General features: G+C 42.3%; 1 protein-coding gene across 3 annotated transcripts in view; it reads right to left on the bottom strand.

Moving 5' to 3' along the window:
- Positions 1–24,634, bottom strand: part of LOC112262918 (PDZ and LIM domain protein 2) — a 64,155-nt gene extending 39,521 nt beyond the window's left edge. The window contains exons 1-3 of one of the 3 annotated variants that reach the window (XM_024438771.2): positions 24,236–24,634; positions 7,307–7,436; positions 1,413–1,564 (exon numbers count right to left, since the gene is read on the bottom strand). In XM_024438771.2, the coding sequence (XP_024294539.1) occupies positions 1,413–1,564; positions 7,307–7,399 (245 nt within the window). In that variant the 5' untranslated portion in view covers positions 7,400–7,436; positions 24,236–24,634. Of the gene's footprint in view, positions 1–1,412; positions 1,565–7,306; positions 7,437–16,063; positions 16,150–24,235 lie in introns of those variants that run through there. The other 2 variants (XM_024438769.2, XM_024438770.2) reach the window with 2 other exon arrangements.
- Between the last annotated feature and the right edge of the window lie 3,186 nt (positions 24,635–27,820).

Below are 27,820 nucleotides of genomic sequence, written 5' to 3'. Positions count from 1 at the left end.
CTACTCCCTTCACAGAACAGCGCAAACTGTCCCTAACCAGAATAGAAAGGAGTGAGGCCCCGGTGCAGAACTGAGCAAGAGGACAAGTACATTATAGTGTCTAGTTTGAGAAACAGAAGCCTCACAAGTCCTTAACTGGCAGCGTCATTAAATAGTACCCGCAAAACACTCGTCTCAATGTCAACAGGCGACTCTGGGATGGCCTTCTAGGCAGAGTTCCTCTGTCCAGTGTCGGTGTTCCTTTGCCCATCTTAATCTTTTATTTTTATTGGCCAGTCTGAGAAATGGCTTTTTCTTTGTAACTCTGCCTTGCAGGCCAGCATCCCAGAGTCTCGCCTCTTCACGTTGAGACTGGTGTTTTGCGGGTACTCTTTAATGAAGCTGCCAGTTGAGGACTTGAGGGAAAAGGGTTTTCTAATGATAAACTTGGATTAGCTAACACAACATGCCATTAGAACACAGGAGTGATGGTTGCTGATAATGGGCCTCTGTACGCCTATGTAGATATTCCAGAAAACAAAAATCAGCTGTGTCCAGCTTCAAGTCATTTACAACATTAACAATGTCTACACTGTATTTCTGATCAATTTTATATTTTTATGAAGAAAAAAAAACATTCTTTAAAAAACCAGGACATTTCTAAGTGACCCCAAACTTCTGAACAGTAGTGTAGGTAGGTAGAAGTTGGTGGGAGCGAGAGACAGGAAAAAAGAAATAGACTGAGCCATAATTAAAACACCAGCCAAGAATGGTCTCACTTCACAGGAAAAGGTCCAATGTGGAGCCAATTCTCTGCCACCCTAACAAGGTCTCAGCTAACATCCAAACAAAGTTTATTAACATGGAAAATGTAAGACAGTACATTTTGGCAACATAATTCTGACCCATTCTGGTATTCCCCCAGAATGAAACCACTGGTCCTTTGTAGGGAGAGAGAGCTGGGACATCTTAAGACATTAAAAAAACAAAAACAGCAGACAAGTGGAAACTGGGAAAGAGGATGTGGCGACTGTGGAACTGGCACATATACAAGCAATCAGCAGATCTAAGCTGACCAGAAGGCACAGATGTGGTCTCGATGCCACGTTGTGGTGACCCCATCTGATGTTTGGATGAGTGTTTCCATGGCCAAGCTGTTAATGTAAGGACTTCCTACAGAATAAAAATAATCTAGGCAGCTAGCCTAGCAATTAAGAGCGTTGGGCCAGTAGCAAAAAGGTCACTGGTTCAAATCCCCAAGCAAACTTGGTGACAAATCTGTCAATATTCCCTTGAGCAAGGCTCTGGATAAGAGTCTACTAAATGGCAAAAATGTAAATCTACGCCAAGATATGAAAACATCTTGACACTCTTAGATACCGTACATGAGGATACATCTATGCTCCTGAGCTGTGCAATGTAGTGAACCCTACCTCTCCACCAGCAGCTGCAGTTGAGTCTTGGAGTTTTTGATCTTGTTCTGGGCCTCCACATTGAGCATGTCCACTGTGTTCTCTCCATTGATCTCCAGGATGACATCACCAGGCTGCAGGGCAGCCAGCTCGGCTTTACTGCCCCCGTTGACCTGTGGGCCAGAAGTAAGAGCTGCAGTCAGACTCACACTACTGCCTGTGGACTTGGTGCAGACATGGTGCTATCAGCAACGTAAATAACCAGCATGCCTGAACGAAAGGCTGCATATCTTATGAGTGTTGGACTATTTGTCAAGGGCTGACAGATGTGAACGGTCATGATTGTAATAACATGAGGCCCAGCCAGGTTATGTGGCTGTTGTGAAGAGATGGGCTGTTTCTCAGTTTGCCTTTCAGGTGTCAATGAGGTCTTGCAGGAGTCTAGCAAGTGATTCTAATATTTATTGCAACCAAAATGTAAGACACAACGGCCCATCATGCACCTGGAACACCTCAACAGTGAGGATTTATGACACCCGGAGGGAAAAGTAATCAGTGGGACAGTACTGGAGCTGTGGGGTTGACTACTCTGGCCTAACCTTTGATGACAGCCCCCCCCCCCCATGTCAAGGCCAATGGGGTGTACTGCCTGCATTAGGGGGAATTCCAGCCTAATGGAAGGGTACATCCATTTGAATTCAATACCTTTGACATCATCTCTTGATTTAAACAAAAATGTCCCATACATGTCTGCTCATGAAGTGGCCAGAAAGTGACTTGTTGGACCTGAATGTCAAAACATAAAATCAGTAAACTCTTCAAGCAGTGTGTGTTAGCGTGTAAACTAGACATCACATTCTTGCTTTCTGTCCTCCTTGCCTCTCCTTAAAAAGTACATTGGAGCCTGAGGGGAGAAACTTTCACTCCTCTCCCCCAAATGTGCTTTGAGAGAGTTGAGGAATGGAGGAAACAAGGGGAGAATCTCAATTTCATTTCCTTCATTCCTCACTTCTCAAAACCCATTGGATAAGAAGGCGAGAGGGGAGGGACCTCTGACCTTCTTATCCAAATGGGTTTTGAGAAGGATGAGGAGAGAGGATGCAATGAATCAAGGAAATGCAATTGAGGACAGTGGAAGCAAGTATTTGACAGCTATTTTTTGGGGACAGTGCCTGACAATGAATTACTGAGCTAACATAATATCCACTGCCTGTCCAGAAACAACCCCTAGCCTACTGCCCAGAGGAATTGATAGGTGGTGACATGGTGAGAGTTCCAGGCTTGGTGCAATTTTGGCAGTATTGCTTAAACCTGTCCAATTCTCTCAAATTTCTACAAGTGTCTAGGGGTTGTCTGGACAGGACCCCACAACCTCCAGGTGTGTGGTGGACCTACAGCACTACACTTGAGGCATTGGTTGGATGTTTAATTCCTTTGATACACACACACACACACACACACACACACACACACACACACACACACACACACACAGATTTGCACAGGTGTATGCTGGACACACCCATGGCACCCGATCAGACAGGTCTGGCTAGCTGAGGACCTACTGTAAACAGTGCAAGGCTACATTTACATGGCTACTATTCACACCTCTGCTTCATTCCAGCTAGTTAGATCTGCAACTCACTAACAAACTATAAGCTAGGGCATATCTCTAGTCTGGCAATATATACACTGTTTGGGCTGTATAGCATCATTTAATAAGATTACCCATGGTTAGCTAGATAGCTGGGATATATCAGTCAGCTAACCATTTACAGTAACAGTTCATTAATAAGTCAGTACGCACTCAATTGTATGCAGAAATGGAGAAATCTGCCCTCATCTTGGCACTGGTTGGACAGCCATTAATCAATTAATTCATAGATAGCTGTATAGAACTGCGTTAGAAGGGTGACCACCTACTTTGAAAGAACAGGTGTTGGCTGTGCACTTGACCAGGCATTCCACATTTAACCCCACCCACATTTGAACATCAATATCAGGTTGGTTTTACACACACACACACACACACACACACACACACACACACACACATACATACATACATACATACATACATACATACATACATACATACATACATACATACATACATACATATATGTATATATATGTATATGTATGTGTATATGTATACATATATATACACACACATACATATATATATATATATAAATAATAAAAACATACAGAGTACCAGTCAAAAGTTTGGACACACCTACTCATTCAAGAGTTTTCTTTAAGTATACTACATTGTAGAATAATAGTGAAGACATAAAAACTAGGGGGGGGAGAAAAAAAAAACCCACACATATGGAATCATGGGGTAACTAAAAATAAAAAATAAAAAGTGTTAATCAAATCAAAAATATATTTGAGATTCTTCAAAGTAGCCACCCTTTGCCTTGATGGCAGCTTTGCACACTCTTAGCATTCTCTCAACCAGCTTCATGAAGTAGTCACCTGGAATGCATTCAACAGTCTTGAAGGAGTTCCCACATATGCTGAGCACTTGTTGGCTTCTTTTCCTTCTATAAAGAGTCTTGGTTGTTCCAAACTTCTTCCATTTAGGAATTATGGAGGCCACTGTGTTCTCGGGTACCTTCAATGCTGCAGAAATGTTTAAGTAGCCTTCTCCAGATCTGTGCCTTGACACAATTCTGTCTGGGAGCTCTATGGGCAATTCCTTTGACCTCATAGCTCGTTTCTTTTTCTCTGACATGCACTGTCAACTGTGGGACCTTATATAGACAGGTGTGCGACTTTCCAAATCATGTCCAACAATTGAATTTACCACAGGTGGACTCTAGTCAAGTTGTTGTAACATCGCAAGGATGCTCAATGGAAACCGGATGCACCAGAGCTCAATTTCGAGTCTCATAGCAAAGAGTCTGAATATTTATAGAAGGTATTCTGTTGTTCTATTTTAATACATTTGACAAACAATTCTAAAAGCCTGTTTTCGATATGTCATTATTGGGTATTGTGTGTAGATTGATGAGGAAGAAAATATATTTTATCAATGTAATAATAAGGCTGTAAAGTAACAAAATGTGGAAAAAGTCAAGGGGTCTGAATATTTTCTGAATGCACTGTATGAAAAAAAACAGTATAATATATGTAAGGAAAGACAGTGTGTTTTATGTCATACGAATTTAGCCAAATCTGTGAAGACTTGAAGCACGAGAAATTAGTTGAATCAAAACTATACATCTTGTACTCGTGAAAAAAAAAAAAGACTTAAATATTATGAACGGCTTTGTAACAGCTCCAGTTGTTCACTAGTTTAGAAAAGAAGAAGGCCCATTAGTTGTAACTTAGACCCTCATCATGTGAGATTGTGTTGTGCCCACCATTGGTTGAGATACATGTTCTTGAATACAGGGTGTGTCTCATTTCAAAAATTAAAATATTATTCATAGAATGGACCTATCCCTTCAGATGATGTTTTAACGTCATGCTGCTCAAGTACAGTGAAATACCTTTCTTAAAGTTCTAAACCCAACAATGCAGTAATAAATAACTACATTTAACACAAGACATACACATTTTGCTGGTACACCATTGAAATTGTCAATTCCTATTACTTTCAATATGTTTCCCCATGGAAGATTGACAGTGTAATTTAAAAACAGACATACCCATTCAAGTCAACATTCTCTGATGTGTGGACCTCCCATCTTCTTTGTAGTAAATCTAAATTGTATTCACCAGCCAAAACATGACACCCACCCTGTATTCAAGAGCGTGTTGTGTTTCAACCGATGGCGGGCACAACGAACACATCAGATGATGGAAAATAGGGCCTAAGCTACAACATATGAAGAAAAAAAAGAAGAGTTTGTGTTTAGAGAATTTAACAAATATTATAGAAATTATTAAATAGTTTAACAACCCTGTTTGTAAGCTTGTAAAGTCCTATATCAATCTGAACTGTTTATGTCACACGGTATGGGTATGCAAAAATAGGTCAACTTTATCGCTTGAATGTTTTGGCATTCAGATCCAAAAAGTCACTTTCTGAGCACTTCCACAACAGGCAAATATATGAATGGGAATGTTTGTTAAAATCAAAAGGGGTGCTATCAAAAATGGATTGAATTCAAATGGATTTACCAGGAACAGAAACACACCAGCAAACACTCAACCATACAAAACCCAAATGAGGAGATTAACTCGGGAGTATTGAGCACTTGTGAACAACGGAGAGCAGCCCAACTTTTGCGATCGACAAGGCTGGCGCACAATTAAAGACAGAAATAGGGGAGAAAAGAAAAACCAATCAATGAAGAGAAGAGGCCGCCTTCATAAATCTCCAGCAGAAACATGGAAGACTGCAGAGAAAATGACAGGCAACAGGGTGTTTGTCCATTTTGCAAAGCAAGAGGGTAGAGGTGCCATGTCTGTGGGTCCACTCGAGTAGCAATTACGCGTTGCTGTGGCAACCCACAATGGTGCCTGCCTTTTCTGATCAGGGCACGCTTCAATTCACATAAACTAAGGATGCAGCTTTCTCAGGGGCTATGCCCAACAGAAAAAGGGGCAAGCTCTCTATTCAGGCCAACAGGATGGGAAAAGGAGGGGCCATCCATGTTGTTTCAGTGCCAAGACGCAACCACTTCAGACAGACCAAAGCCATAGCTGCATAACCAGAGAGGGGGGAATCCTGCTTCTACAATAGGTTTGACAACCACTTTCACTGATGAGGTCTCCCTCCTCAGCATGGGTCCCCATTTCTTTTAAGTGACTGTTTGATAGTTGAGACAATTCCCTGTGTTTCCTGCATGCTGGTGTTGTTGACTACATGTTTGACTAGAGCGAGGAAATTAGAAGGAATGCCCATCGTCACAAGAAAGTAGCTATTAAATGGGCTGACAATAAATGATGCCTTTGAAGTCAACAACAGTACCCCAAAAACACTACGATCCACTTGCATTAAAAGGTTTTTTATTTTATTTTTACCTTTATTTTGCTAGGCAAGTCAGTTAAGAACAAATTCTTATTTTCAATGACGGCCTAGGAGCAGTGGGTTAACTGCCTGTTCAGGGGCAGAACGACAGATTTGTACCTTGTCAGCTCGGGGATTCGAACTTACAACCTTTCGGTTACTAGTCCAACGCTCTAACCACTAGGCTACCCTGCCGCCCCAGTTTGAGGAATGATAAAGAATTCCGTGGTAGTGAGGAATCAGGATGTGCAGTGGGCAGAGTGGCTGTGGCAGGCAGGGAGGGAGCAGTCTGCCCTGGGCTTCAGAGTGGCTGTGGGAGGCAGGGAGGGAGCAGTCTGCCCTGGGCTTCAGAGTGGCTGTGGCAGGCAGGGAGGGAGCAGTCTGCCCTGGGCTTCAGAGTGGCTGTGGCAGGCAGGGAGGGAGCAGTCTGCCCTGGGCTTCAGAGTGGCTGTGGCAGGCCCTGGGCTTCAGGGGCTGTGGCAGGCAGGGAGCAGTCTGCCCTGGGCTTCAGAGTGGCTGTGGCAGGCAGGGAGGGAGCAGTCTGCCCTGGGCTTCAGAGTGGCTGTGGCAGGCAGGGAGCAGTCTGCCCTGGGCTTCAGAGTGGCTGTGGCATGGAGTCTGCCCTGGATTTTCTGATTTGTTTTCAGAGGAGAACGATATGCTAATGTCCTCCCTTCTACAGCTCCTTCTTCCTGTTGCTTCACAATGGTCTGACACACACACACACACACACACACACACCCCCCGGTTTCCTCCTGATGTAGCCTTCATTCCAATCTGACTAAATACAGTAGTCAAGGAAACAGGTAGAAAGCAGCCAATGAAGATAAACAATGAGAGGAGCAGAGAAGTACAGCAGAGACTGAGGAAGTAGAGTTGGCATGCCATGTTTTGCTTTACAGAGGATAGGGTGTGACAGACTAGCAGTAAGGTCATTAGCAATTACCTTAGAAATGGTTATCGCCTTCTTGAAGTCCCTTCCTCCGTATATTCTAAACCCCCATGGAGACGGACCAATCAGGCTCACTGTCAGCGCCATCACGTGACCAGAGGTTGCCACCTACTGCCTGTTCCAACTCGAGAGAGAGAGAAAGAGAGGAGACGTGAGAACTGCTGTCACCTGACTTCCACTTAACATTGTGTAACCACATCTAAAAGGAATGGAAGGAATCTGAAACCCAAAAGGCACATGACTGACATTGTTCAAGTTCCTGCAAACCAACAGTTTCAATAAATCTGTAAAATATCCTTACATTTTTTTTTAATAACATAGCAAAATGTGGTATCTTACCACAGGATACAAATCAAGTCAAACATTTCTGTTCAGTAGATCCACAGATTTCTAATTTACGTTTCTCCATGGACTTATTTCCATCTTATTTTAAAAGGGATCATAGCACAGGATGCTGCCCTTTCCCTTAGGAAGTGTGGTTTACGGTATGTCAATGCATCTAATGGGTACAGTATACAATTGGCCCCATAACTCCATGCCCTTCTCATGCACAACATTACTGTAGTGTTTATCATTTGCACATGTGTTTATGTTGAGACAGTGACAGCTCCCTCTCCTTCGTAATTCATGCTGTGTTGAGAAACAGCAGGGGTTCAAATTTTAGAACCCAGTTCCTACATTTTAATATAAAAATGTATTTTATCAAAACAAAAGTAGGCTACATTTTATCTCTGGGACCCTCGGGATGACAAATCAGAGCAATATCAAGTACATTGAATATAAGTGAATGTATCTAACCAGTCGCCATGATAAGTTTGTTGTTATGCACTCAAACTATAGCATGGTAATTTTTTCACCGTAATAGGTACTGTAAATTGGACAGTGCAGTTAGCTTAAATTCTTGTTGATCTTTCTGCCCATAAGACATGTCTATATCCTGAGAAAGTTTGTCACTTACAACGTCATGCTAATTACATTAGTGCACGTTAGCGCAACTTTTCCGGTGGAAGGACATAGATCCCACAGAGGTTAAAAGTTAATTTGTGGAATTTCTTTCCTTCTTAATGCGTTTGAGCAAATCAGTTGTGTTGTGACAAGGTAGGGGTGGTATACAGAAGATATACCAAATAGGTCTAAGACCAAGTCCATATAATGGCAAGAACAGCTCAAATAAGCAAAGAGAAACGACAGTCCATCATTACTTTAACACTTGAAGGTCAGTCAATACAGAACATTTTAAAGAGCTTTGAAAGTTTCTTCAAGTACAGTTGCAAAAACCATCAGGCGCTATGATGAAATGGGCTCTGAGGACCACCAGAGGAAAGGAAGACCTAGAGTCTGCTGCAGAGGATAAGTTCATTAGTGTTAACTGCACCTCAGAAATTGCAGCCCAAATAAATGCGTCAGAGTTCAAGTAACAGACCCATCTCAACTGTTCATAGGAGACTGCATGAATCCAGCCTTCATGGTTGAATTACTGCAAAGAAACCACTAAAAGGACATCAATAAGAAGACACTTGCTTGGGCCAAGAAACACAAGCAATGGACATTAGACCGGTGGAGATCTTTGGTCTGATGAGTTCAAATGTGAGATTTTTGGTTTCAACCCCAATGTCTTTGTGAGTCGCAGAGTAGGTGCACATATCTCTGCATATGTGGTTCCCACCGTCATGTATGGAGGTGGTGTGGGGGTGCTTTGCTGGCAACAGTCAGTGATTTATTTAGAATTCAAGGCACACTTAACCAGCACGGCGATACACCAGCCCATCTGGTTTGCGATTAGTGGGACTATCATTTGTTTTTCAACAGGACAACGACCCAACACACCTCTAGGATGTGTAAGGGTTATTTGACCAAGAAGGAGAGTGAGGGAGTGCAGCATCAGTTGACCTGACCTCCACAATCACCTGACCTCAACCCAATTTAGATGGTTTGGGATGAGTTGGACCGCCGAGTGAATGATATATGTGGGAACTCCTTCAAGACTGTTGGAAAAGCATTCCAGGTGAATTTGGTTGAAAGAATGCCAAGAGTGTGCAAAGCTGTCAAGGCAAAGGGTGGCTACTTTAATGAATCTAAAATAGATTTTTGATTTGTTTAACACTTTTTGTTTACTACGTGATTCCATGTGTAATTTCATAGATTTGATGTCTTCACTATTATTTTACAACGTAGAAAATAGTAAAACTGGTACTGTGTGGGCACACACACATTCTTTTTGCCTGTTTATTTTGGCATTAATACGTGTCACATATCAGTTTGCAAACAATGTAAAAAAAAAAAAAAAAATTAAGTTCATAAATCCATATACAAACATGGTCTATTTTATACTTTATTGAGTAAGGCAGCTCCAAAATGCAGGTTCAGCCTAGGTCAGTGCTTTCTGTGGTGGGGCAGCCAACGGAAAATACGGAGCATAGGGGTTGGTAATGTTTTCTAGTCGCAATGTGATTGGCTCAGTGTTCTGTCACTCATGGGGACACTACGTCACCGCAGAATCTACAGGGAGAGCTCAAAAAAGCAAGCCCCTTGGGTGCTGCCACAGAATTAGATTGAAAGTGCCCATTCAAGAAGGCTCAACGCACATATATACAAATTGTCAAATCACGTTATATCTAGCTACCGTAGCTGTGATTGGACTGATCATAACATCATACTTTCAAAATCTTATCTAGACAAGCAGTCATCATGAATCAAGTCTACAATCTACTGGCAAATCCTTTTTCATCCTTATCATATGAAGAGAAATCATAAATATATTGGTGCTCATCAGCCATTAGACAAACATTACACAACAAGTTGGAAATCAAATTCAACAAGGAGTGGTTTGGAAGGAATCAATCAGTGGATAACTGCAAGCGCTGCAAAGCAATCACTAGCCTGCTAGTCAGTAGTGTGGGTGTGTGGTCCAAGTCTGGGTTTAAGGGTCTCTTTTCCAAGCTTAAAAGAATAAACATTCACATGCCATAAAAAGGTTGAATACATTGACCATTCGGTTAATCCAGCATAACTTCCGCCGCATTCAAAACAACGGGAAAGTCGGAAATCTTAGACTTCAGTGAATTCAAGACAACTGGGGGGAAGAGACCGAGCCCCGTCTGGGAAAATATGCTTTGAACGGTCATCCAACTCGGAATTCCAAGCTGGGAACATGGGCCTCACTCTACAGCGTCGACCTGAAGATCACGGATGTCTTGACTCAAATATGACTCAAATATGCCCGCAAGAAGGACCGCCGTGCCACCTACCTGTTAAATTGAGCACAGTACAACAAGGTGAGTCCAAAAATGTCTTGAATGCTGCTGCATAAATGTAATATGCCAGGGAGATCTGTATACTGTAAATAAGAAAGTAATACTAAGTGTATGTTGTGTAGTAAGCTGTTAGTAGCCCATGTGTCTCCCCCTAATAAATTTGTACCCGCTCATTACTTAGCCTACTGTTTTGACTTGGTGGTGCACATGTAGCCTATTTTAGAGAAATGTAATCATTGGATATTCTAAGAGCATTCATTGTCTGCTTATATGCCCCCTTTATTTATCCTGCGGTTCGAACTTGGTGTACAGGGGGAGTACTGTAATGGCTCATGTTCTGAATTCTGTCGCTGTACATTTAAAAAGAAAAAAATAGTTACATTGACTGCATCTGTCGTAAAAGCCAGTAAATGAGGCTGAATGAACTGTTTCGCTCCCAGACAAGACTCCGCTGATAGCCAGGTGTAGCAGTGGTAAGGATTCACTCCATGGTGCTGAAAAGAAAGCTCTGCTGTTGCTACAGCTTTATGTAGGCCCTATCAGTTTGTGGGCACCGTGTCACCATTATAGTGCAATTGATGTATTGTTGTGCAGTGCCTTTACTGGCATGCATCAACATTCTTTGGGGGAGCTTGCCACACAAAGATTTAAAATGCCAAAATCACCAGAGGGCTCAATGAATACAACTTCACTTAACTGAAAGCAACCCAAATTGCATAACATCAAGTTAAATATAGAAAAGAAAGCATGCTCAGTCTCGCAAATACTTGTCTTGTGTAATTAGGAAGTTATTGTGTTCAAGTCCCTGTTGAAATCTGTTCCGTATACAGCCACAGAGAGTTGGAGTGGACTTGTGACTAAACATTTTTGACCCAGAAACAAAATGCGGACAAATCCTACATCAAAAGGCTGACGTTTCCCAATTCTGGATTCAGAAGTCGTTATGCAACTATATAGCATTACTGTGCATGTAGGAACTTGAAATGAAACATACTTGGACATATCAATATCAGAACCTTGGCACACCATGTGGCAACCTTCCTAATCGTGTGTTACAATTGACGTGGTCATCTATCTTTAGGAGCCATGGCTGGTTCCACAGTCACCCAGGCAGAAGCATAGCAGACAGTGAACCCAGTCAGTCAGGATCTGGGACATCTCTCCCTCCTTAAACTGGCCCATTTCAGCCATCTACAGCTGTCTGTACATTCCACAAGGTTTTGGGACAAGCAGCACTAACCAACCCAGTCATTAGCACAGTCAGGCAGTTAGTGGGGTTACCAGGCTCGCCATCATTTACAGGCCTTAATTGCTGTGGCCATGAGAAACAGCCGAGGCCCCTGCTGTTGTTCCTGCTGTAGTCCCTGGGGACAGACACTAATGTCCCCAGCCTCTGGGCTGTTGCATTAGTCCAATGGACCAGGATCAGCAGCTCTCCCACTGGAGCCATTATCAACAGGGCACAGCGCTAATTCAGTGTTAATGGACCGACTTCTCTGTAAAACTGCTTGCTATTGGCAGCGTACGGGTGATAACTGCTTGCTATTGATCATAGCTGTTTGCTATTGGTATAGTCTGTCAGATCAGTTGAGGTGAACGTGAGCTATTGACCTGAAATTCTGTTGTTGGTAAACAGATCATTACAGTAATATAGTTACACTTCAGGTGTTAACCCCATCAGTCCAGAGACCCAAGAATATTCAGTATATTTTTTAAATAAAACCGGCTTTTCATTTATCTGCATGTCCAGCCCTTATATTTAGACACAATGAAGTGTTTTACCATTTAAATGTTTAGGACAACCAGGGCTACAAGTAGAAAATAAAAGGCTATAAAAACAGCTGCTTTCAAGAGTTTTATTGACAAATGTCAAAACAAATAAGGGCTGCAAAAGCAAAAACCTGATCAAAAGGAATGTATAGAAATGCTGTGGTACAGATATTGTTTGCTGAATGGGAAATGAATATCCAACTAGTCAGTGACAACTGTGTGGAGTTGAGTGTGACAGCAACTATAAGCTTATAACAGTTTTAGACACTATGTCCTGTGGTTTATGTAGAAGAAGCCCTTCTCTTCAAAACACTCGTGTAGCTTGAACATCATAGAGCAAAACATGTTACATGTGCGTGTTTGTGAGGATCTCAGCTTTCCATAAGTAGCTTTTAATAGTTTGTAGCGCAAAATCATTCGGACTCTACAATAGGGTTGGGCGGTATTCAGACTTTCATACCGTCATCTCATTCCGAGAGTTACGGTATTACCGGCTTAGTACACACGGGGATGCCAAAAACACACAAAAGAAACGTTGGCAGTCTTACCAGAATGTTAACTAAATTAGCACAAATAATAGCGCATTTCTGGAGGCTTCAAGCTAAATATGCAGGCAATCCAGCTCATAAAGTTATACATATATAGGTAGGAGCTACCGAATATGATTTTTGGCGAGGTTGGACATTTACAAGCGAATGTAAACGAGAGACATTGTGCAAATTGACAAAATAGACATGACTGAAGGAAGAACGGCTCTGGAGCAGCATGTGTAAACGCGGTGTCTGTTGCATCTGGCGTCGCTAGGGCAACAGGCATCCCTGCTCTGCTCAGGACTGAAGGAAGAACAGTACTGGCTCTGGAGCAGCATGTGTAAACGCGGTGTCTGTTGCATCTGGCGTCGCTAGGGCAACAGGCATCCCTGCTCTGCTCAGGACTGAAGGAAGAACAGTACTGGCTCTGGAGCAGCATGTGTAAACGCGGTGTCTGTTGCATCTGGCGTCGCTAGGGCAACAGGCATCCCTGCTCTGCTCAGGACTGAAGGAAGAACAGTACTGGCTCTGGAGCAGCATGTGTAAACGCGGTGTCTGTTGCATCTGGCGTCGCTAGGGCAACAGGCATCCCTGCTCTGCTCAGAAAAGAAAGGGGAGAAGCAGACAGGGACAAAACCAGAGGAGAAAAAAAAACAAGGAAATCAAAAGATAGGATGAGTTATCTGTACTGCTGCCACTGCAAAGGGCTTTGACTTCTCAAACACTGCAAAAAGTGTACAATATTCTTCACCTAATTAAAATAAGCTACTTACTCAGATAAGTAGCATGTTAAATTTAGGGGTCACGTTAATACAGAATCATTTGTTTTTCATTAAGGAAAAAAATAACGCATAAGCAATACCTTGCTGCGTTTTGTAAATGCAGCTCTAAAATGCTTCTTATTGTAATTTTTGTCTCACATTAGACTAATTTTGTGCTTGTGTTGCACTTCACTCAGATGAGAATTCAAGAACGGGCATTCTATCAGCAGACGGTAGTGATCAGTGTAGCTACTTTTCTCAGTGTAGCCAGCCTACTTTTCTCCAGTAAAATGCAAGATTAACTTTAAGCAAAACATTAGGAAATGTAGCTGGCTACATTCTTTCCATGATAAAGCTTCCCGAAACAGTTTCTGCAGAAATTCTTCCGTTGTGCAAACCCACAGTTCCATCAGCTGTCCGGGTGGCTGGTCTCAGACTATACCGCAGGTGTAGAAGCTGGATGTGGAAGTCCTAAGCTGGCATGGAAACACGTGGTCTGTGATGGGAAGGCCAGTTGAACGTACTGCCAAAATCTCTGAAATGACGTTGGAGACGGCTTATAGTAAAGAAATTAACATTCAATTCTCTGGCAACAGCTCTGGCATTCCTTCAGTCAGCATGCCAATTGCACACTCCCTCAACTTGAGACATAGCCTTTTATAGTCCCCAGCACAAGGTGAACCTGTGTAATGATCATGCTGTTTAATACATTTCTTGATATGCAAAACCTGTCAGGAGGATGGGTTATCTTGGCAAAGGAGAAATTATAACAGGGATGTAAAAAAAAATAATAATTAAAAGTGTGCACAACATTTGAGAGAAATAAGCTTTTTGTGCATATGGAACATTTTTGGAATCTTATTTATGCTCATGAAATATGGGACCAGCACTTCATATGTTGCGTTTATATTTTTGTTCAGCGTACATTATGAAGTTTACCGTTGTCCCCCAGAACAGTTGAACCAGTCACCCGTTTTTCTTTTAAATAGCACAATGGGAGAAAGCAGGAGCATCGACAGGGGGGGGTCGCGTTTTATATTGAAAGTATTTTTTTGTTGTTGCTTCAATTGACTGACTATAGTCACCATCAAAGAAAATAAATTCATTTTCATCAGATGACAGAGGTACAACATCACTTCGCTGGGAGCCACACAGGTAAAGGAGCTTACAATGAAAAACCAAGGTGTTTTTTGAAAAAATTATGCATGGCCATCATATTACTAAATGTAGTTTGCTGATGTCAACGTTGTGAACAGAGTGCCTCGTGATGGCAGTGGGGTTATAGTATGGACAGGCATAAGCTACGGACAATGAACACAATTGCATTTTGAATGCACAGAGATATAAATATTGTGCCATCACCTCATGTTTCAGCATGACGCAAGGATTTGTACACAATTCCTGGATGCTGAAAATGTCCCAGTTCTTCCATGGCCTGCATACTCACCAGACATGTCACCCATTGAGCATGTTTAGGATGCTCTGGATTGACGTGTACAACAGCGTGTTCCAGTTCCCACCAATATCTAGCAACTTCACACAGCCATTAAAGAGGAATGGGACAACATTCCACAGGCCACAATCAACAGCCTGATCAACTCTATGTGAAGGAGATTTGTCACACTGCATGAGGCAAGTGGTGGTCACACCAGATACTGACTAGTTTTCTGATCCACACCCCTACCTTTTTTTTAAAGGTATATATGACCAACAGATGCATATCTGCATTCCCAATCATGTTAAAGCCATAGATAAGGGCCTAATGAATTGATTTAAATTGACCAATTCCCTTATGAACTGTAACTCAGTCAAATTTGAAATTGTTGCATGTTGTGCTTATATTTTGTTCAGTAAAAATAAATATGACAGATTAAACCATACTGTGGTTTCCAAATACGCTAGTATGCCGCCCAAGCCTACTCTACAGACGTTTTGGTAAATAGACCTGAACCCGGGCCCCTTCGGGATCTGCCCAAGTCTCAAACACCACTCTAGCTCAGCCCCTGTTACTCACACAGACTTATATCGAAGGAATAGACAAATCCAAATGGTACAACCCAGAAGTCTAGCTCTAAAACAATGTCTAACAGGTTAGTAGTCCAAATCACACCAACTTTAAGAGGGTTAAAAAACTGTGGCTTATTTTATTCTGGTGCCATCTCCCTGCACTGGCGGTGCAATAAAAAGCACCCACACTACAGGGAGGAATTAAAGTAACGAAGTAATACATCTGGCTCACATGTCTTCACTCATCAGGTAAACAGAAGTTCATGATTAATTGGTGGCAGAGTGTTGGTCCAGTAACAGAAAGGTCGCTGAGAAATGTCGTTCGAATCCCTGAGCAGACTAGGTGAAAAATCTGTCGGTGTGTCCTGTAAGTCACTCTGGATAAGAGAATCTGCTAAATGACTAAAATGTAAATGTAAATGTACTTACAGTAGGAAATAGAAACTGGTAGGTCCAGCGAGTCAAATTACCTCTCACTTCCGCTGTGCTACACCTGCCTACCAAATACCTGGGACATTTTATCAGCACTTTATATGCAGTATCATCCAGAGTTTCAGTTGTGAAATCTGGAGTCAAAGGTGAATGAAGCAATAATGAGTTTGATAAAGGCTGTGGAAATCAACTGCACAGACTGAATGCAGCCTTCATGTCTGATTCCAAGTGGGGAATGATCCATCTGAGGAGAGTTAAAAACGGTCATACTCAAATGAAAAGGCCCTTGTCATATTTTTGAGTGAGCAGCCCCTAAGGCTAAAAAGGTAGGAGACACACACACACACACAGGACAGAGTAGAACAGCTCAAGTATCTTGGTGTTGGCCTTCAGACTGTTCCTCACTGCTCAAACACACACACACTGCATGTTGCCAGCAGTGTTCAACATACAGGCAGATTAAAATCAGTTAGCTTTAGCCACTGGTAAGCCTGGGTTACTGACTGTACACTCAGTGACTAGCCTCTTCTATACACAACATGGAAACGCTTCCTAGTACACAACATAACACACAGGGGCAGGAGAGGGTCACTGCTGTCGACTTGGTAGAGAGAGATACAGGAGTGTCCACTGGTGGCACTGAGTCTGGGGCTTGGTCTTGGGATGAGAGTAACTTGGAGGCCAATTCACCACCACAAGTGCCATACCTTTGACACAATGCAACTTGTCTAAATTACTCCCTCCCTGTGAATTCTTTGTTAACCGTCATTCAAAACTACGTAATTGTGAAAGTGGGTGTGGGTCCTGCTAAAACAGGTCTGTGATATCATCTACAGTTTAGCAGAACTAAGTATAGCAAGATAATGCTAACACACCTTTGGGTGAGTCTTTGGTTTCATGTGCACGTCACTAAACAACAATTATGCCAGGGTTTCTCTATTCTGATTGATGTTCTTTAAAGAGGAGTCTTGTTGACTAGCACAGAGAAGATGCCAGGCCTGGATATGAACATGTCTGTTTATGCACCATGCTCAGCTCACACTCCTCACCTTTCCCCCTGGTTACTACAGAACCAGGTTTTACACAGGCCTTTTTCCTGGAAGTCAGCAACAAAATTCATTGGAGCAGAACTTTGTGCTAATGCAGAGGGAATGACATGATTCAATCTGCAGATGTACTTCATCTCAACTTGCTTCTGGCTGAACTTTAATGCAGAGAAACACATCCACTGCTGTGGTTGTAGCAGAATGGTCTGGGTATGATTCACACATGAAAATCTCTCGCTTGTGGCAATTCAGCTCTGAACTTTCCATAGCCTTCATGAGTGTTCTTGTCTTGCTGATGCCCTGTAATGTTTTCAAGCACACTCCCTTTCGTGAGGAGGACTGGCTGATGGACACCCGTCCTGCCGCCTGCCCTGACACACACCCATTGAATAGAGAGAGGAATGCCATGGAAAGCCTCTCCCTGTGTCAAAAAGGAATTACATTCTCAACATTCTAACACTAATCACACGCAGTGACTTCATCAAGTAAAATTGCCATCACTAAGGTGATGAGGACATATCAAACAATAACAGAATAGATAAGAAAAGAATGGGGTGTTGCTGAAGGGAGATGAGTGACTAAGATCTTCCTATGTTGTGTGAGACTTATATTACCATCTAATAGTGAGCTGCAGGTTACTCCCTCTTAAAAGGAAAACTTGACAGAGTTTATATTTAGCCTAACATATCTCCAATAAATCTCTGGAATTTCAATATCATTATGAATTTAACCTTCCACGCAAGGGACATCATTTTATCAAGGTTCTTTATATACTATCCTAAAAACGACCATGCCACATATCTGGCAGCTATTGTTACTACTGTACTTGGTACAGTAGCCATGGTTGTGTCAGTTGTGTGGCTTCAGAGTGCACTGGCTCCACTTCGCACTCCCTCTCAACAGCATCATGTTACTGGTGTTATCACTATACAGATAGACTCCCCACAGCAATCAGATCCCCCTAACGGATCATATTAACTACTGCTGTACACACCTTTTCTATGTTTATACTGTCCATACAGTGCTCTCAGTAATTATTAGAACGGCATTTTTATACAGTTATACAGTGACTAAGGAGTTAAAGTGCAGACTGTCAGCCTTCATGTGAGGATATTTTCATCCATATCAGGTGAACCATTTAGAAACTAAAGCAGTTTTTGTAAATAGTCCCTCCATTTTAAAAGGGACCAAATGTATTGGGACACACATTTACTTATACAGTGGGGCAAAAAAGTATTTAGTCAGCCACCAATTGTGCAAGTTCTCCCACTTAAAAAGATGAGGCCTGTAATTTTCATCATAGGTACACTTCAACTATGACAGACAAAATAAGAAAAAAATAATAATCCAGAAAATCACATTGTAGGATTTTTTTATGAATTTATTTGCAAATTATGGTGGAAAATAAGTAGGGGGTGGACTTGCTTCCATTCAGCCACAAGACCATTAATGAGGTCGGGCGACCAGGCCTGGCTCACAGTCGGTGTTCCAATTCAGCCCAAAGGTGTTCGATGGGGTTGAGGTCAGGGCTATGTGCAGGCCAGTGAAGTTCTTCCACACCGATCTTGATAACCCATCTCTGTATGGACCTCACTTTATGCATGGTGGCATTGTCATGCTGAAACAGGAAAAGGCCTTCCCCAAACTGTTGCCACAAAGTTAGAAGCACAGAAACGCCATTGTATGCTGTAGCATTAAGATTTCCCTTCACTGGAACTAAGGGGCATAGCCCGAACCATGAAAAACAGTCCCAGACCATTATTCCACCTCCACCAAACTTTACAGTTGTCACTATTTATTCAAACAGGTAACGTTCTCCTGACTGCCAGATGGTGAAGCGTGATTCATCACTCCAGAGAACGCTTTTCCACTGCTCCAGAGTCCAATGGTGGCAAGCTTTACACAGCTCCAGCTGACGCTTGGCATTGCGCATGGTGATGTTAGGCTTGCATGCGGCTGCTCAGCCATGGAAACCCATTTCATGAAGCTCTTGATGAACAGTTACCGTGCGGATGTTGCTTCCAGAGGCAGTTTGGAAATTGGTAGTTAAAACAGATTATTTTTTACGTGCTATGTTCTTCAGCGGTTCTGTTCTGTGTGCTTGTGTGGCCTACCACTTTGCTGAGCCATTGTTGCCCCAAGACATTTCACAATAACAGCACTTACAGTTTGACCAGGGGAGCCAGTATGGCAGACAATTGACAAACTGACTTGTTGGAAAGTTTGCACCCTATGACAGAGCCACGTTGCATCACTGAGCACTTCAGTGCAGGCCATTCTACTGCCAATGTTTTACTATGGAGATTGCATGGCTGTGTGTTCGATTTTAAGACACCAGTCAGCAACGGATGTTTCTGAAATAATCGAATCCATGGCCATGGATTCAGCTTAGAAATGTCCTTGTTTTTGAAAGAAGAAAAATGTGCTTTTGTGCATTAAAATAACATCAAATTGATCAGAAATACAGTGTAGACATTGTTAATGTTGTAAATGACTACTGTAGCTGGAAAAGGCTGATTTATTATGAAAAATCTATATAGGTGTACAGAGGCCCATTGTCAGCAACCATCACTCACTCCTGTGTTCCAATGGCACGTTGTTAGCTAATCCAAGTTGATCATTTTAAAAGGCTAATTGATCATTCGAAAACAATTTTGCAATTGGTAGCATAGCTGAAAACTTGTTCTGATTTAAAAAAGCAATAAAACTGGCCTTCTTTAGAAAAGTTGAGTATATGGAGCATCAGCATGTGTAGGTTCGATTACAGGCTCAGAATGGTCAGAAACAAAGACATTTCTTCTGAAACTCATCAGTCTATTCTTGTTCTGAGAAATGAAGGCTATTCCATGTGAGAAATTGGCAAGAAACTGAAGATCTCGTACGACGCTGTGTACTACTCCCTTCACAAAACAGCATAACCCAGAATAGAAAGAAGAGTGGGAGGTTCCGGTGCACAATTGAGCAGGAGGACAAGTACATTATAGTGTCTAGTTTGAGAAACAGACGCCTCACCTGGCAGCTTCATTAAATAGTACCCGCAAAACACCGGTCTCAACGTCAACAGTAAAGAGGTGGCCAAGGCAGAGATGCAAAGTAAAAGCCGTAACTCAGACTGGCCCCCAAAAAAAGAGAAGAGATTAAGATGGGCAAAAGACAGACAGACACTGGACAAAGGAACTCTGCCTAGAAGGCCAGCATCTCGGAGTCGCCTAATGGGCCTCTGTACGTGTTTCCAGCTACAAAAGTAATTTATAACATTAACAATGAATACATTGTATCACATGTATTTCTGATCAATTTGATGTTATTTTAAAAATGGACAAAGGTGCTTTTCTTTCAAAAACAAGGACATTTATAAGGGACCCCAAACTTTTGAATGTACAGTTGAAGTCGGAAGAATACATACACTTAGGTTGGAGCCATGAAAACGTATTTTTCAACCACTCCACAAATGTCTTGTTAACAAACTATAGTTTTGGCAAGTTGGTTAGGACATCAACTCTGTGCATTACACAAGTAATTTTCCCAACAATTGTTTACAGACAGACAGACTTAGAATTCAATGTAATCACAATTCCAGTGGGTGAGAAGTTCACATACACTAAGTTGACTGCCTTTAAACAGCTTGGAAAATTCCAGAAAATGATTGTCATGGCTTTAGAAGCTTCTGATAGGCTAACTGACATCATTTGAGTCAAATCTGTGGATGCATTTCAAGGCCTACCTTCAAGCTCAGTGCCTCTTTGCTTGACATCATAGGAAACTCAAGAAAATCAGCCAAGACCTCAGGAAAAAAAAGTTGTAGACCACCACAAGTCTGGTTCATCCTTGAGAGCAATTTCCAAATGCCTGAAGGTACCACGTTCATCTGTACAAGCACTAGTACGCAAGTATAAACACCATGGGAACCACGCAGACATCATACCGCTCAGGAAGAAGATGCGTTCTGTCTCCTAGAGATGAACGTACTGTGGTGTGAAAAGTGAAAATCAATCACAGAACAAAAGCAAAGGACCTTGTGAAGATGCTGGAGGAGACGGGTACAAAAGTATCTATATCCACAGTAAAACGAGTCCTATATCGACAAAACCTGAAAAGCCGCTCAGCAAGGAAGAAGCCACTGCTCCAAAACCGCCATAAAATAAACCAGACAACAGTTTGCAACTGCACATGGGGACAAAGATCGTGCTTTTTGGAGAAATGTCCTCTGGGATGAAACAAAAATAGAACTGTTTGGCCATAATGACCATTGTTACGTTTGGAGGAAAAATGGGGATACTTGCAAGCCAAAGGACACCATCCCAACCATGAAGCACGGGGTGGCAGCATCATGTTGTGGAGGTGCTTTGCTGTAGGAGGGACTGGTGCACTTCACAAAATAGATAGCATCATGAGGATGGAAAATTATCTGGATATATTGAAGCAAACAGCTCAATACATCAGTTAAAGCTTGGTTGCAAATGGGTAATGACCCCAAGCATACTTCCAAAGTTGTGGCAAAATGGCTTAAGGACAACAATGTCAAGGTATTGAAGTGGCCATCACAAAGCCCTGACCTCAGTCCTATAGAAATTTGTGGGCAGAACAGAAAAAGCGTGTGCGAGCAAGGAGGCCTTCAAACCTGACTCAGTTACACCAGCTCTGTCAGGAGGAATGGGCCTAACAGAAACGTTTGACCCAAGTTATTAAACAATTTAAAGGCAATGCTACCAAATACACTCAATTAGTATGTAAACCTCTGACCCACTGGGGATGTGATGAAAGACATAAAAGCAATCACTCTACTATTATTCTGACATTTCACATTCTTAAAATAAAGTGGCGATCCTAACTGACCTAAGACAGGGAATTTTTACTATTATTAAATGTCAGGAATTGTGAAAAACTGAGTTTAATGCATTTGGCTAAGGTGTATGTAAACTTCCGACTTCAACTGTATGTATGCATGTATAAAGATAAAACGCTATCCCAGACTCTGACAATGCTCATTCTGACATTCCTCATTTCTTATTGGTCTGTGTGTATTGTTAATGTGTTTCTAGATATTACTGCACTGTTGGAGCTAGAAACATCAGCATTTCGCTGCACTCGCAATAACATCTGAAAATCTGTGTACGAGACCAATAAACTTTGATTTTAAGACTTCTGAATCACTGTGGAAGTCACAGGAAAATGTACCACTGCTTAGTCAAGTTGATCACATGCACATTTGTTTTTTTAATATCCTGTTGCAACGACAAGTCTCCACAGCTCATTCAAAGTCTAAAGCCATATCAGGCAGTGGTTTCACACACACACACACAAGAAAATGCTAAGAAGGGAGAAACAGACCGAAAGACATGGCAATTGAAGTTTCAATTCAATAGAAATGTCTAAGTATTTAAAGGATGTCAACATGTGCCAGTCAGTCACCCAGTGACACTCTGAGAAAACCACAATGCTCAAAACAAGAGAACAAGCAACAGTGAAGCTTTCATCATACAAACTCCACCAGATTGCATCTGTGTGTAACTTCCTCCAGAACTGCAACTTCATGCATGTTGCTTCTTGTGATTCAGGAGAAAAGCTCTACACAATAGAGCCTATTGCAAACATCATTTGTGTTGTTCATAAAGAAAAACAAGAGAAATGGCCAAATATATATATCATGTTTCCACAGCAGCTAAATGAGATGGCTACTGTCCTACATTCTCCAAAAATGTAGGCTACTACTTGTCCAAAATTACTGTGGTCTGTTTTGTCCCTGGACTGTTTGTCTGTGAACTGTTTGTGCCATGGCCCTGCACACTAAGAACAGCAGAACCATCAGGAAATAGACACAATTGAAACAAGAGGGGGGAGTTGGGGGCAGCAAGCACATGAAAGGTTGCAGAGAACAAACACAATGGAGAGTTACAGGTACAGTGCAAACAGCAGGGAGGGGGAATGGGGCAGGGGGTTTGAGTGGAGCTTGGGTTGAGAGCAACAGTCCTGGGAAACACTTCCAGCTTTTTCCCACCCATTCAAAATGCCCAATAATTAAATCTACCAGTGTTAGCGTGGTATTTATTTAACAATCGTGGCAATGGTCAGGAAGGGGGATGCGAGTTTTGATTTTTTTTTAAATCAGTCCAGCAGAGAGAAGAATTGCCCATTTTTCAGCAAATGTCCTGCAACTCTACATATTTTGTCATGGCTATTTCTGTGTTCTTATGCTCAAACATAACAAAACCAAATGGGGACTCCAATGGGGGCCCCTGGGCATGTACACTGCATGCCCTGTCAAAAATACTCCTAAATTAATCATTAGGGAATTTTCATATCTCGACTGTTTAGATTTTATTTTGGTGATTTCTAGTTCTTAAAAAGATTATATGCCAACTATATTGTTCTACACACTTTCAGTCTGGGTTAAGGCATTTAAGTTTGCACTGAAGCATTTATCGGTCCCGAAAATGTGTGTGGGAAGTATTTAGCAGTGGAAGTATACATGGTAGGGTATAAATCTTAACTCAAAATATTAGATTGCATTTGTGTTTTGCTGTTTACACATTAGGAAAGCGATCAGATTGGTATCAGATATACCAAAGAATTGGCAACATCTCAATTAGGCCACCTGTGTAAACACAGCCAATGAAATCCAAAATGATGTTGGTGGCAACTATTCCTTCTTTTCAGTGACAGTTAAGAAAACTCAGTCAAACCAACAGGTGGAGGTCTGAGACAGGCACAGTCAAGCCTGTTGTGAGTTTGGGTATAAATCCAAGATACACAAAACATTGGGGCACTGCGGCTACATTAACACAGACAGGCCAATTCTGATCTTTTGACCAATCAGATCATTGATTGGACAAAATATCAGAAATGGGCTGCCTGTGTTAACGGAGCCTTAAATTAGCAATCAAGTGAATAATTACACAAACCAAAGTTTACAGACAATTTGACAGCGTCAACAAGAACACTTGTATCTACTGTTTATAGGTATAGGCCAGCATAAATTGCATACATTCGGATACATGATTTCTTATCGTTTCTCTATATAAAGTGAATTGAGGCCTAATTGAATCAAATGATTCCTAGCCTATAGACTAGTGTGAATTGACCGGTAATGGGAGACATACAGAAAGTAGCCTATTACACTTACCTAAATCAATGCAGTTGGTCAATAAATCAGTGATAGTCGAATTGTGTCCGTACACCGGTAGATCCAACACCGGGGCTCTCGGGATGAATAGCCTATCACAAGTCAAAAACTCGTAGACAGACAGCACTAAACTCACAGACAGTGCTAAAAGAGCGCAGGACCAGAAACACTCCACCCCTTGCGCGCAAATCGCCTCCAAAAATGCAGAAAAATTAGGTTTTCAATGTCCGTTCTTTCTGCTCACAGGTATCGCAGCCTTCTCTGAGAGCAATTCGCGCTACTATGTTGTCAGTGTGATGAAAAGAAGACTTCTGAAATGTACTTCTATTGTTGGGTATTGGATACAGAAGTGATATGAAACCACCTGTGATCACCCATATAATGGCTCATAGTGCCACGTGCTGTTGTGAAAATAAAGGCATGAGTGCGCTGGGCGTGTCGGGGATACTGGAAGGGTGAGTGATAATTGAGATGTTACATAGGGTAATGGCTAGAAGAGATCCAGCTTTTGTCAAATGAATGACAAAAGGGGCATTTTTTTTGCGTTTTAGCTAACCCTAACTATTTTTCTAACCTCAACCCAATTATCCTAACCTGCTGCGTAAATTCGTCTAATCTGCTACGAAAATTAAAATCTGACTTTAATTTGACAAAAACTGGATCATTCTAGCCATGACCAGGCCATTGGGCCTTGCACATTTGTCTTAGTGCGCCATCTGCAGATAATACTTAGCATTACAAAATTCAACTGATCCATAGGGATCCCAAAATACAATAGGCCTAAATATGCCTATGCCTACAAATGCTATCCAGCCAAGAGAGGTAGGTGATACTGTAGGTATGCATAGAATGCAAGATTTGCAATTGGTACAGGATTTATTGAATAGCCTGAAGGTGCAGAAAGTAGTGACAACTGCATTCATGTACTTACAAGAAAATACACTTTGGCTTAATGTCACTTCACACTTAACTTGTAGCTAAATAAATTGTCCTAAATCAGCCCAAAACTTGACATAAAGTACCATACCATCTGTTCCACTCCATCCAAGCTGAAAATCTGAAACCAACTGAGCCTCTGTGTCAGGAAGCATGTGCTATTAATATAGGCCTACTATCTCCAGAACATTTCCCGTCAGGTTGGCCTAAGTATGTTATCCCTACTGGCCCCTTACATTACCATGTTGGCACAAAGACTCAATACATGGATGAGTGATTGAAAAATGACAACAAGTACACTCTTTTCGGCTGTCCCCATAGGATAACCTTTTGAAGAACCCTTTTTGGTTCCAAGTAGAACCCTTTCCACAGAGGAACCAAAAATGGTTATCCTATGGGGACAGCCAAAGAACCCTTTTGGAACCCTTTTAAGAGTGTAGGAAAGCAAAACATGACAATAAACACTATTATGAGAATTGCAAACTTTTCTCAAAACTAACCTCCCCCTTGGCTGCAGGGACAATTCATTCCCAAACAGCTCGTGCTGAGCAAGTGCATACAGGCAATCTCCTGGAGAACAAAGACTGTCCAAAGTGATTGGCCACTAGGTAATTAAAGATGCGTTCCAGATCGAGGTAAGTTTGACTTTTAGCCATTAGTTCTGTAAGTACGGCACACGAGGCAATACGGGCCCCTGAACAATTGTGCACAATTGTGTATAACGTCATCCATTTTGTATGATATGTTACATCCTGCTTTTTTTGTGTGTGCAATTTGCATGACATGTTACGAATTCCAATTTGTACAATATGTTCAGAATTTGTAAGTGCATTTGTACAATATGTTACTAATTTGTGTAAGTACTTAAGGTCCCATTCTACTGTGTCTTGAACGCTTTTCTTGAGCCAGAGTGGTTGCAGATCCCACTTTTCTGGTCCCCTCTTCCCAACAGCTAAAGGTCCCGAAGCTACTGCTCATGTGCGGGATTCTCTACTTTAGTTTACAGGCTACTCTGGTGATTGGTGCATAATTTAATAAAGTTAGATGAAAAATGAATCAATGTCTACAAGTTCCCATAATGATAGTAAGCCTATTCTACATAACAGAACTGAATATAATAGCATAGTATAACGTCACTGTATGAAGGGGAAAAAAATATGATGAGATTTTAGGATGTTTGTGTGAATGGTCACATTTTTCTGGCATGCTGCCAAACCATCGACGCAACCCGCTACCAAGGACTGTGGGCTCTCCCTCTCCGTGGCCAACGTGAGTAAGACATTTAAACGTGTTAACCCTCGCAAGGCTGCAGGCCCAGTTGGCATCCCTAGCCGCGTCCTCAGAGCATGCGCAGACCAGCTGACTGGTGTATTCAGTCTCTCCCTATCCCAGTCTGCTGGCCAAAGTTGGCCACCGGTGTTCCTGTACCCATGAACTCAAAGGTAACTGAACTAAATTACTATCGCCCTGTAGCACTCACTTCTGTCATCATGAAGTGCTTTGAGAGACTAGTCAAGGATCATGTCACCTCCACCTTACCTGTCACCCTAGACCCACTCCAAGTTGCTTACCGCCCCAATAGGTCCACAAATGATGCAATCGCCATCACACTGCACACTGCCCTATCCCATCTGGACAAGAGGAATACCTATGTAAGAATGCTGTTCATTGACTATAGCTCAACATTCAACACCATAGTACCCTCCAAGCTCATCATTAAGCTTGAGCCCCTGGGTCTCAACCCCGCCCTGTGCAATGGGGGTCCTGGACTTCTTGACGAGCCACCCCTGGTGGTGAAGGTAGGAAACAACATCTCCACTTCGCCGATGCTCATCACTGGGGCCCCACAAGAGTGTGTGCTCAGCCCCCTCCTGTACTCCCTGTTCACCCTTGACTGCGTGACCATGCACACCTCCAACTCAATCATCAAGTTTGCAGACGACCAAACAGTAGTAGGCTTGATTACCAACAACGACGAGACAGCCTACAGGGAGGAGGTGAAGGCTCTCGGAGTGTGGTGTCATGAAAATAACCTCTCACTCAACAAAACAAAGGAGATGATCGTGGACTTCAGGAAACAGCAGAGGGAGCACCCCCCTATCCACATTGACAGGACAGCAGTGGAGAAGGGGGAAAGTTAAGTTCTTCGGCGTACATATCACTGACAAACTGTCAGGTCCACCCACACAGACAGTGTGGTGAAGAAGGTGCAACAGCGAAATTTGGCTTGACACCTAAAACCCTCACAAACTTTTACAGACACAGAATTGAGAGCATCCTGTCGGGCTGTATCACTGCAACTACACCACCCACAACCGCAGGGCTCTCCAGAGGGTGGTGCGGTCTGCACAATACATCACCGTGGGCAAACTACCTGCCCTCCAGGACACCTACAGCACCCGATGTCACAGGAAGGCCAAAAAGATCAAGGACAACAACCACCCGAGCCACTGCCTGTTCACCCCGCTACCATCCAGGAGGCAAGGTCAATACAGATGCATCAAAGCTGGGACTGAGAGACTGAAAAGCAGCTTCTATCTCAAGGCATCAGACTGTTAAACAGCCCTCACTAGCACAGAGAGGCTGCTGCCTGAATACTGACTTGAACTCATTGGCCACTTTAATAAATAGAACACTAGTCACTTTAAT

Source organism: Oncorhynchus tshawytscha, linkage group LG12, assembly GCF_018296145.1.
Source record: "Oncorhynchus tshawytscha isolate Ot180627B linkage group LG12, Otsh_v2.0, whole genome shotgun sequence".
Lineage (NCBI taxonomy): Eukaryota > Metazoa > Chordata > Actinopteri > Salmoniformes > Salmonidae > Oncorhynchus > Oncorhynchus tshawytscha.
This window is presented reverse-complemented; position numbering and strand designations above follow the sequence as displayed.